The following is a 12,415-nucleotide window of genomic DNA, read 5'->3' as shown; positions in this document are numbered from 1 at the left end:
TGTCATCTGCCCTGCAGAGGTCAGAGGTCAGAGCTTTTTCTTTTGGAAGGTCATGAAGAATGACATGCCAGCAGTTCAGAAAGCTGATGACTATGTCGTCTTTTATGACTAATGAATGTTTATGAGGAGGACTGGCATATTTTAAAGTGATAGCAAAACATATCTAACTGAATAGTTACCAATATCTGACAGATTCATTTTACTTTAGTCCTACAGAGACCTTTGAAATTGTGAGATTAATTAAGAAATTTGTGTTTTGTTGGTCTCCAACAAAACAAAACAAAACAAAAAAACAGATTGTAATATCTAAAATTGGCATCAAAAGGGTTCAGTTGACAGGAAGTTCTTGAAACCTTTAGGTATAATAAAAAGTGATTGACTTTAACGAAAAATTTAATTACCGGTAAGTGATATATCTTTATATGGTTCTTTTTTAGATTTAACAGTATAAAGATAAAGCAAAACAATTAAAGCTAAAATTGCTGGTCAGTATAAGCAGTCATACAAGTAGTACACAGATTTAACCCATGCTAGTAAATTCTAGCAAAATACTATCATTTTGGATATATTCCTTAGCATAACATGTGATGAGATCAATCCGCTCCAAGCAATGGAGGACAAGAGCCACTTTTCCACTGAAAGGATTGGTTTTTACTTGGGTGAAAGGAATCCTGGGGAATTTCTCAGCCTGATGCTCCCTATACTGTGAAAGGCCCCGGGACACAGATTTAAATCAGCACTACACCTTCAAGACAGCACCTGGTGGTTAAAAGAATATAAATGCTTTATATTCACCCTGAGCTACTCCAAACAGATAACAGTAAAGGGATATCCCAGAGTGGCTTTAAGTTCATGTTAGGTCAATGCATAAATAACAAGCTTGTTATACCTTTAACTAATGTGGTGGAGTAGCCTTAACATCAATGCTCCTAATAAGCTGAAACTATGAGAAAGGGTATTCAAAAACACCTGGGCCCTGATTTACTATAAGTTTGCATGAATAAAAACAAGCGCAAAGCTGACTTACTAGCTGCACACTGAGCTTGCATGTTTAAAACAATAAGAACTGCAGATGCAAAAATGCATGTTTGCCTTAATTATTGTGCAAAACGTATGTAGATCATCAAAACCTGCAACATACTAGGAGGACGATATGCAAATACAATCAATTACCACCTGCAAAGGGATTTTATCCAACCTGAAACACATTGAAGGTGCACATTCTGAGGCTTTATGTAAAAACTTTGTAATTCTGACGCAAACACACAACTACGCAGAGTGGAAAATATACATTGGTGCAATGACACAGAGAGAGAGAGAGAGAGAGATTTTTCTTGGTGTAAATATAATAGGACTGTCAGAAACTAAAGCAGTATACATACAAAAATGTAACTGATTCTAGTTTGTGGGGAAACGCCTTACATCATTGGATTCATCTTTTATCTGGATGGATCATTACTGTTCATTTATTCTGAATTAGATCCGTTTTCTCCTATAAAGCTTGACTAGTTTAGTTGTTCTGTCTTTAGCTGTGTGATAACTATGTTTCAGTCATTTAAAAAAAGATCTTATTAATAATCTTGAATAAATCTATTGACAGAACATGCATTGCTTGCTTCTTGCGTTTCCCTTGCTTATTATTTGTTAATTGCTGTTGTGTTTGACTGTGTGTGTGTTTCCTGGATATAGAAATTGGTAAAGATGTGGTTAAAATATATTGCTATATAGTCTTCATTGCTTTTATAGAAAGTACCGCTGGTTCAGGACTTCTTTTAGTTGTCTCCTTTCCCTCATTGCAATCAGAGGAAATTCCTCTATCTTAACTCTTTCTACAGAGAAAAACAAGTTCACTGCTTTTACATTTCGCTGTGTTTCTCATTATTTAACCTAACGCTGGAAATAAATGTGTGCTTTGTGCGACAGTGTTCTGCTTTTTATGCAATTTCTTCTAAACCTGCTGTGACCTTTGGACGCTCAACACAAAGCCTGCTCCTTTCCCTGAAGGTTCTTCCTAGTTAAATGGAGCTTTTCTTTCCACTGTCATCAAGTCAACAAATTGATAAAATGGTTTATGCCTTTTAACAATTGATATTAACTATTCAACTGAATTGGAACATGCAATATTACATTATTTTGCTTAAATAAAAATTTTGATTAACAGAAAAGGGTAATTTATATTTGGACAGGACCTGGACCAGAGAGAGCTTTGAGATGAAAAATGTGTGCTTTATATATACCGTACAGATAAAACTAAAGCTGTGGGACTTTTCGCTGTGGTCAGACTTAACTATAAATGGCTGCATTATTCTGGTATTTATCATATAGTATGGATTGTCTCAGCACAAAGGGCTTTACAAACAAAAAGCTTGGAATTCAATTATAAAATGAACAGGAAGTCATTAGCAGTTAATGTTACGTCTATTCGTAAGAAGTATTTTTGAATTCTACATTCATGATGTAAAAATCTACATAGAGCTTAAGACTCACTATGTTTTTAGAAAGTATGCTGAAGTAGTTTTCTCTCTTTCTACAGCAGAAATCTGTATGCAGTAAAATGTTTCAAATGCAGATAAACACCAAGTAATACGAAAAAAAGGACTTTAAAGATGCAGTGAAAGGTAAATGCCTTTTAGTGCTACCCTTAGCAAATACATAAAAAGATAAGCTAAAATTAAATAAATATACATATACAACCTTTTTATATATAATTTAGCTGTAACTACTTTCATTATATTTATACTTTTTTAATTCTGCAGAGTACCAATGTGAACCCCAATGTGAATCACAGAGACAGTAGCAAACAGTAGCCTGACAGTCAGCTTTGCCTGTCAGACACTATAAATAACGAGATGCAAGTAAAAACAGAAGAATGACAGTAGGATATCATGCAGTGTCAAGGTTTCTAGAAGCTATAGCTCAACAGAGGTTGTAAAAAAAAAAAAATGTAAAATGAGGCAACTGCTAAGAGCAAAACCAAAATTGATCTTTCAGACTTAGACTTACATTTTATTTTGTCATTTTGTACACACAAGTTTATACAAAAATACAGCTGTCTAGGCTTTTTCATTTTTTAAAGTGATGCCTTGATAAAGATAAGCAGCAGTGATAAAAACACTGATGAAAAAAAACACGTGGTGAAAAAGAAATGATGTAAACATAAGACTGTATAGTTACAGTTCCAACATCCAGGTATTTTTTTTTTAAATAACATTTAGCAAAATAACATTTCAAGTATATATAATTATTATATATAATTATATATTATTTATATAACATTTCAGACAGCATTACCACTGGCCCTCGGTGGTTCCCATTCACGCAGCAGAAAACCTCTATACGTTTTCCATAAATAAATGCATCTATCCTTATCCTAAACAGTGTTGGGCACGTTACTTTGAAAAAGTAATTAGTTATAGTTACTAGTTACTTCTCCCAAAAAGTAACTGAGTTAGTAACTGAGTTACTCCACAATAATAGTAACTAGTTAGTAGGGTTGTCAAAAGTATCGATACTCAAAAAAGTATCGATACTGAAATGTTGTATCCGGATACAATACTCGTTTTTAAAAGTATCGATACAGTGCTACCACCTGTGGCACCTAAACAGTCATTCATCTAAAGTGCAGAATAGAGGACAATGCACTTTCAGAACACTGTGTGATTGAATAATTCTGTGTACTTTTCGGTTTCAGACTTTTTTCTGTAACATGTGCAGCTGCTGAGAATTATTGTTTTTTAACTGGTTTGGCTAGTGTCATTGTTATGTGTGCAAAGCATAGCCAAGTAAGGAACACTTAATTTTAATTTTGTACGTTTTTATCAAGCTTGCTTAATATTGTGCACAGCAAACAACGTTTATTGTATTTATTTATTGTATTTTATTTATTAATGAAAATATTTCTGTAGAGTCTTTGTTTTTATCCTTATGGTATCGAAAATGGTATCGAGTATCGAATATTTTCCTTAGTATCGGTATCGAGTTGCAAAGTTTAGTGTCGTGACAACCCTACTAGTTAGTAGTAAAAGTAACTATTGCGTTACTTTTGCGAGTGTATGAAATTAATAACTGGGGATGTCTAATTCTGAAATCCTGTGTTTGGGTTGTTATAGATACTGCAACATGTAGCTATATCTATCTATTCCATCCATCCATCCATCCATATTTCTCCCTTTCTCCATATAGGCTAATGATCGATTACGCTCTCCGTAGTTCCCCTGTGGCGCGAGCACAGGGCGGCTGTTACGCGCCTTTAGTCTGAATGCGCGTTTCCTGTCGCTTGCGCGGTGAATCGTGCCGCCGCGCTGTATGGAGATGCAGGGGAAACCGTATCTGTTGGGGAAACGCAGCTCGACGTAACACCGGTATTTCCATCTGGAAAGCTCTGTTTTTTCGCTGGAGTCCTCCTCACTCTCCATCCCCTCTCTCATGATGCGCGCACGAGTCCTATCATGTAAAAAGGTTAATTGTGCGACCTGAGTAACGTGCAGTAACGGGGTGTCGGCAATTGTAACTGCGTTATATTTACAGTAAGAGTAATCATTTTGATTATTCGTTACTAAAAAAGGTAGCGGCGTTAGTAACGCCATTACTTTCAACACCGTTAATCCCATCACTGATCCTAAACTTCACATTGTACTTACTCTAGGGGATCCTAAGATTTTCCCAGGCCAGACTGACCTAAAGTATTGTAATGATTTTTCGCCCACCATTATCTAAGGGCAGCCCTGCTATGCCAAAAACATGTCTATGATTTTATGTGGTCAGTTAATATATTTCGTAGTCTCTCTAAGTAAAGTAGGATCACATTATGATCTCTCTATTTTCATCGCTCCCTTAAAAAATGTCAAACTAGATCAAATTCAGGAGACAGAATGCATCCAAATGTTGGCTATTTCTCCTAAACATGTAGCAAAGCTTAAACTTTGCTAGATTTACTTTAAATTACAAAAGCATAAAGACAAATTCTGATTTTATTTTGAGGTATGATCGAAGGCTTCTAATCACAAACGTATGGCACACTTTTTCCAGATTGTTTTTATGTTTCAAGCAAGAAAACTCCTGTTTGAAAAATAAGATGTTCAGGGGAGTGAATACTTTTGCAAAGCAAGGTGGCAAAAGAAAATAGTCCAACTTAGAAGAAATATATGATGCTACAGCAAGGATTTAAATTACAATTCAATGTTTTCTTCTCCGTCTTCTCCACAAACACCCACACAAACTGTTCTGACATCCCCATCAATTTCAGCGTTCCTTTTAGTCATCATGATCGCTCTGTTTGGTAGACAGAGCTCTGCAGATTACAGTTCATTTGCATCTCCCCACTTTCATTCATTTTTCATCTCCACCCAATCCTCCACCCATTACAGTTAGCTACATCCTGCGTGTGACTCGTTTCAGTACTTCCACCACCCTCTTCATCAGAGACATCTGAAAACTTCCTTTTGTGCAAAAATCTCTTTGCTCTTAATAATAAAGCAAAAGTCTTTTGAAAAATAGCTCCACTTTTTTTTTTTTTTATAGTAGAGAGCTGCTTTTAATTCTGGATACAAAGGCAGCAATTCTGATCTGCTCGCTAGAAGCAAAAAGCCAGTCAGGTATGGACAGTGGGAGTGCAGTACAGGCCTGGTTTGGTCATTATTTGCTGCACTGCTTTTATTTTTGAGGCGAACTTTCAGAAATGGAAGCATGCTTTCCTGCAGAGGGTAGCATGCTTCCCTCTGCACTCTCTTTCACACTTTCAGTTGCATCTGGTCTCATTTTGTTTAAACACCTGATTGAATGTTAGAAAGAAATATGATTTAAAGCATTTTTTATCATGCTGCAGCTCTGACAACGTAAGTTGTGAGAATAATATGACAGATTACAAAAAATGACAACATTTGGCCAATATTTAAACTCATCAAAAAAAATAAAGAGATATAAAGGAAGATGCATACAGATTCTGAAACGCGTCCACAGAGAAAGAAAGATGTTTATAAATACATTTAATGGGCCATTAAGATGAAGATAAAATGTGCTTATCTTGGTAAAAAACAAAGTTCTGATGTATACCTTTTTTCCCCCAAACAGTCCAACTGTCTTCTAATCTCTTATAATGGTCTCAGATGACAAATAGGAAGTAAGCAAAACAAATTAGACCGAAAAACAGAAACAAGTACGAAATCTTGATCTTTTAATTATGGCCACCGTCAAACACTGCAACGGAGTACGGCTGCTTGAAGCAAAAAACTAATTACTAACCTTTAGCACAGCGTCTGCTCATTTAACACAAATCATCCAAGCAAACATACATAAAAACAAATCAGTTCCTGTTTACCCTTTTGTACTATTGAACATATAGTTCAGCTGGGATTTTTTCCTGGAGGAAGTCAATGCTGAAAAGTAAGAAAACTACTATGCTTTTGTCTCCAACAGGTAGTATTCCTGGGTCAGTGTTTTTGTATTTTGCTCCTCCTGAATGAATGCATTCATTATCTTGTTTTCTATGAAATAGTATTTAGCTGTGCCTTTCTGAACAAAGCCTTTTACAACAGTTGCTGCTGCCAATTACTCTGCGTTCTCCCTTTTTTTCTTTTCCCGTAGAAAGTAGACCAAGCTCATTGTTTCTATGTTTCACTTTATTTCTTTCCTGGAATAAGCCATCAGTGGGGTCACTGCTATTTCACTTCACACATAAAAAGGACGCACTGATCAGCTCTGTTCTTTCAAAGATTTCTCAATGTTGAAGGGAGTTTTCCCTCCTGTTGTCACATCCTGACTCAGGTTGAAGGATTCCAACAAAGTCAGAGTCAGAAAGACAGACAGACACCCCATCTTTTAATCTGAGTCAACTAATGACCCGAATTATCATCAATTCACTAAATTAAAAAGAGTATCAACAACTAAAGTAGCTGGTTTTGTCAATTTTCTTTATATTTTTGAGAAGTTAAAACATAAATGTTTATCATTTCTTTTTAAAGTCATATGGAAGTTATGTTTAAATTTCAAATCATTCTGGCTTAAACATGTATATAAATGTACTCTTTATCAGACCATATTGTCCCAAAAGTTAGAAAATTTCTATTTAAAAGAAAATTGTGTCTTAAAATCTGTCTTTTTTTTACGTTATCTTATGCAGGCCAGTTAGTTATACGTCAGCCTGAACACCTAAATTGGGCCAATCATATATCAACAGTCATCTGTCAATCAAATGTTTTTGGTCATAGCATCTTGATTCATATGTCGCAGCTAATATACGCAACGTTTAATATAAGAAATAAGAATAATTTCCTTTCCCATTGAGTTCCGTCCCAGTGTTCACGGGGATGGATGTCTGTGTCTTCAGCAGGCGTAGAGCTAACAGAACTGGCAGCGTTGCGAGGCAAGGGCTCAAACAAGTACGGCTGTAAGCCTTCTACACCAAACCAAGCTTCTGCCGCCCTGGCGTCCTCTTCCACAACATCTTCATCCCCGCTTTCCTCCTCTAAATGAAATGAAAATGACGGAGGAGACTCATCCACGACCTCAGACACAAAACTCTCCTTCTCTTGCATGTTTCCTCTGTCCATAGCGTTCCTTGACAGTGTCGTTTCTAAGTCACCAATTTAGTGCTACTTGGTCCCAATGAAATTTCCCATTGGGAAGCTACTAGCACTAAGTTGCTAACTGGTTAGTAAGATGCTTCCAACAAACCGGCCACAAGCAAACTTGCTTGCGAACCTTCCGCCACAACATTCCCGCCCCCTTGATAATAGACCACATTCACTTTATTCACTCGTGTAAAGTCGTGCAACACTCGGGAGAATTTGGAAATGCATCGGTTGGAACAGCCGCTTCCCTATTACTTTCATATCTGTATTAGATCTCTGATCAATGACCCCAACTTTGGAAATAAATATAGTGGCCTCCATAAGCTTAGTTTTTGTTGTTTATATAAAAAGCCTTAAGTTAGCAACTAAATTTGACTTGTATTGAATTTAGGATACATTTTAAAAGTAAATAGTACTTAATCCTGGTTTAAATATGGCAGTTAGATTTGGAAAGGGTGTTAATACAGACTGAACTGCATCGGGACATCAATCATAGGTGTTGCCTTGGGATTATAATTCTTGTGAATTGATGCTATATAGACTAGAAATTGAAATAAACTCAAAGAGTGAGTTATATCAAACTGACTACATGAGGATTTAACAATTATAAGTCTGCAAGTACCTTCAGCTTCAGGATTAATTCATGTTCATGGTTTAATCCTTGCAGTTAGATGATTTACTGTACAGAAGTCAGCGTTCATGATATTTGGTTTCAGGTCACATCATATCAATACCACACCCATTTCAGATCAATCTACCGTTAGATTGCCTCTAACACTCTCTCTTTCTGAAGCTGTTATTCACAAAATAATGCCCAAATGCATGAGTTCAAGAAACGTTTAACCTCTTTCACCAAATCCATCGATGCAATCTGACTTTTTTTTGTTCAATATTGCATTTTCCAGTTTGACAGCTGCGAGTCCCTTCTGCTTTATAATCTCACTCATTCAGTGCTTTTGGTGAAGAAACATACATAGAAAAGGCCAGCCCACACTCACTGATGGCTTACACCTTCTGGAGTGACGCAGCAGCATCATCAACAAGGCCAGCACACAATACACAACACAAAAATCCTGCTTCTGCTAAATCATCGGCCGATACACACCGACTCAGGCTGTCAAAAACACTCATTAACATTCATGCCTGCCACGCAACAGCATGGGAAACACAATGGCTCACGGTGACTCAAGATGGAGTTTGTTTGATCTTTTTCCCACCATAAATACCAATTTGACTGTTCTTCCTGCAGGGCTCCGATACCCGTGAAAGGAAGAACTTGTTTTTGAGGCAGGTTGAAGTTTATGGGGTTTAAAATTTCTAAAAGGCAGCAGGATTTGTTATCTGGAGGCGTAATTACAGCTGTAATATAAGCAGTATAAATACCTGCGGGTTTAAAAACTACAAGAATCCTCCCAAAAAAAATTACCTACACTTGTTTAAAATTTAGTTTTAAGAGTGAAACTAATTCATTACACCCAGATTGATATTATTGGCCCAATGAAAAGTATGACATTGTATTGTAGAGTCAATGTGCTTTGAAGATTCAGTAGATGGATCAGCAGGTGAAAAGGCTCCAAAGGTGGGTGTCCAGACTGCTCACTCAGAGGGAGTTAAAAAACTACTCTGAGTTGTACTCTGCTGCTGTATTCGGTCCCCGTGGAAACAGAAAACCACCTTGCTGGGGTGGCCAAAGATTAGCCGATGGTGGCCATGGCCACCAAGGCTTATCCCCTGATTCCGCCCCTGCACAGCTCCCCAAATTATCCCTTACTGTAGAAACTTTGCACTAAAACTCCAATCAGCATCAATTATGTGCCTCTCCTCTTCTTTTATCAGCTACTTGATTTTCACAATTAAATACATGTATTTATTAATCTGAAAGGACCAATCAGTCTTTTTTTCTCTCCTTAACTGTTTATTATAAAATTTTTAATTATGTTTCAACATTACTTCATTAATATTTTAGTTTTTTTCATTACTTATAAGATATTAATAGAAAACTGATACAAATGTATCACTAAGTGTTATGAATCAATGGTATATGAGAGTTTCCTTTTTGTTTGTGTTAACTTGTAGCTCAGATGGAGGCTGCCATCCATACATCCACTGCATTTTTTATTTTATTTGTATGTTTTGTTTTCTTGTGCTTTCCTACCGCTTGAATTCTTGCCGCAGATGAGGTGCTGGTAGGGCTGCAGCAGACCCCAGATCTCCGAGTCGTTGCTGATGGCTTGCTCCATGGACTCCAGCGTGATCTTGGGGATCCCGTTGTCTCTCTCCACCAGCGCGCTGCGCAGGACGCGGCTGAACACCTCCCTGAACAGGCTCTCCATGCAGGCGCACAGGTAAATGGCGGCGTGCTCGTGTATCCTCAGGGCCACCCGGCTGTCCACCATCCACCTGAAGAACCTGCCCACGGAGAACACCAAGCCGCAGCGCGCAGATTTGCCGCGGCTGAACTTGTCTCCGGCGCTGGACATGTTGTAGAGGGAGAGCGCGCTAAGAGCTGCCGTGATGCAGTTCACAGAGATGGTCCATGAGAGCACCACCTTGATGGCGCTCTGGATCTCATGCTTGGTGCACTTGGCGTAACGCAGACTGAGCCGCTGCGCCTCCCGGGCCACCCTCACCAGCGCCCGGCTAATGAGGGCGGACAGCCGCGCCAGAACCTCCGGAGACGGGTTCCCCACCATCAGCTCCTCGTCCTTCCTTAGCGCGCCCTCCACCTCTCCATGGCTCCACGGCACCTCCTCCAGCTCGGGCAGCTTGGCGCAGTGTCCCGCACACTCCAGGATCTCCGTGTCCTCCGCCAGGACGGTGTTGACCGTGTCCAAACTGTTGTGTCTGCTGTGCATGGATTCCGTCAGATGCCAATAGTTGCCTCCATGCGAGACGGACTGGTGCGTGTCGGAGCAGCAGAGCGACACGCTGGACGACCTGACCGAGTCCGCGGCTCCACCATAACCAGAATCAAGCGTTAAATCCTCCAGCGTCCTCACGACTGTCTTATCCTTGCCTGCCATAATTGAACCGCATAATGTTGGGTATCCTTGGTTCTCTCAGTTAAACGCCTCAAACTCGTCCTGGTGCCTTTTTTTATTTTTATTTTTTTACCTCCCGGTTAATTTAATAATAATGTTTAAAAACAATCCAGAAGTAAGACTTTTCTCTCCTCGATGTCCTTCCAGACACAACTTCTCCAGCTCATCGGCGTGTCTATCCAAAGAGAGCGCACCAACCCCGCAACAAGCGCAGAGCAGGAAGGCAGGCTGGGCTCTAATGAAGGGGAGGAGCGCAGGGGCCCCGCGGAGCTCAAAACGAGCCAATCAGCGTCTGCGCTCCGCTGCGCGTGACGCAGAGGGGCTACCTGCTGCGTCTCAGCACCTGGTGCGGCTCAAGCACGACTCCGCAATAAAACAGAGACACGTCTGCAGTGAAGTTTCTGTCTGAGGTGAAAGAGAAGAAAATAATTGCAGCCGTTAGAATCAAAGGCATGAAATTAAAATTACTATTTCCAACCAGTTTATTGGTTTAGATTTGAGTTATTATTTCTGTGTCAGAATGATCTAATTTACTAAAACATAATTAAACATATTAAATCCCAGAGTGAAGAATAAAGAGTTAAAAAGCTTATTTAAAAAAAAAAAAACATATATGTAACAACAAACAAAAACATATCTATTTAACTTTTATGATAATTTTATTCAAATTGTTTTTGGTCAAATCAGTTAAGCACTTGGACGTGATTCAATTTCAGCCATTTGCATTTTGTCATTCTATTTCTTTAACATAATGTTCAATGATAAATACATTCAATAGGTTTTTAAAAATCACCATCAATTTTCTTTTTTCTTTGTTAAGACGTGATTAAGTATTTTTTTAACTGTTTAAACTGTACATTGAGTATATTTCTCCACTGTGAGATCATTAAAGTCAATCAATCAATCAATTAAGAAGACAATTAAACACATTTTCTACATTTTTAAAGATTTCAGAAAAATGTTTCCCTTTCATTGTCATTAGTTTACTTTTACCATATTTCTAAGATATCTGTCCTCAGATTGATATTAATTACTCAATCAGTATAATTTGATATTGATAACCATGCGTGGCATCAATTAAACATTCTTTGTTTCTTTGGATGATTTATCTAATATGTTTCTTACTTTACCTGAGATCCAATGTTTATCCAAGCTCCTTTCATGTTTCAAAATATTTAATCTTACTGTTAGAGTTCTGTTTCTGTTATGTTTTTCTTTTGAGTATCCAGTTTTACTTTACTCCTTGTTTTCTAGTTTAAATTGTTAAATTTTTATTTTTGTTATGTTCTCTGGTTAATTCCTAGTTACTGTTTCAGTCTTGGTTCTGTTTTGTTTTCTTTTCAGTATCCAGTTTTGCTTTACTCCTTGTTTTCTAGTTTAAAAGGTTCAATTCTTATTTTGTTGTGTTTTTCTGGCTATTTTCAGTTTTCTTCGTTTCTATTTGTTGCCCTCTGCTGCCCCTTTTTTTTTCCTTTTTCCCTAGCTCTTTTCCTCTCTTGCTCTGTGCACACCTGCTACCAGTTTGCTCATTAGCCCTCTCTTTGTTTCTGTCTCCGATAAATACTCTTGCTGTTCAGTTCCTCTTTGCTGGGTCGTGGTCTAACCTCATCAGTCTTCCTCCTACTCGTCTCTCTGAGCCTTCCTCCTGGTTACACTTCTTCCCCTGATGACTCCTCGGTTTTTGACTTGTGTTTTCATCTGGATTTTTGGATTCCTGTTGCCTGTGGTTTTGGACTTTGTTTCAGTACTCTTCATTAAATCTACTAAAATTCACCTCTGCTTTGGGTCAACCTTCCACAAACAAAT

General features: G+C 38.1%; 1 protein-coding gene across 2 annotated transcripts in view; it reads right to left on the bottom strand.

Annotated features, from left to right (window-relative positions):
- Positions 1–10,591, bottom strand: part of LOC107085855 (ankyrin repeat and BTB/POZ domain-containing protein BTBD11-A) — a 229,254-nt gene extending 218,663 nt beyond the window's left edge. For both annotated transcript variants that reach the window (XM_015376468.1, XM_015376476.1), the window contains exon 1: positions 9,724–10,591. In XM_015376468.1, the coding sequence (XP_015231954.1) occupies positions 9,724–10,591 (868 nt within the window). The remainder of the gene's footprint in view (positions 1–9,723) is intronic.
- Positions 10,592–12,415: the final 1,824 nt, after the last annotated feature.

Source organism: Cyprinodon variegatus, unplaced genomic scaffold (genome assembly GCF_000732505.1).
Source record: "Cyprinodon variegatus isolate N-32 unplaced genomic scaffold, C_variegatus-1.0 Scaffold7, whole genome shotgun sequence".
Taxonomy (NCBI): domain Eukaryota; kingdom Metazoa; phylum Chordata; class Actinopteri; order Cyprinodontiformes; family Cyprinodontidae; genus Cyprinodon; species Cyprinodon variegatus.
This window is presented reverse-complemented; position numbering and strand designations above follow the sequence as displayed.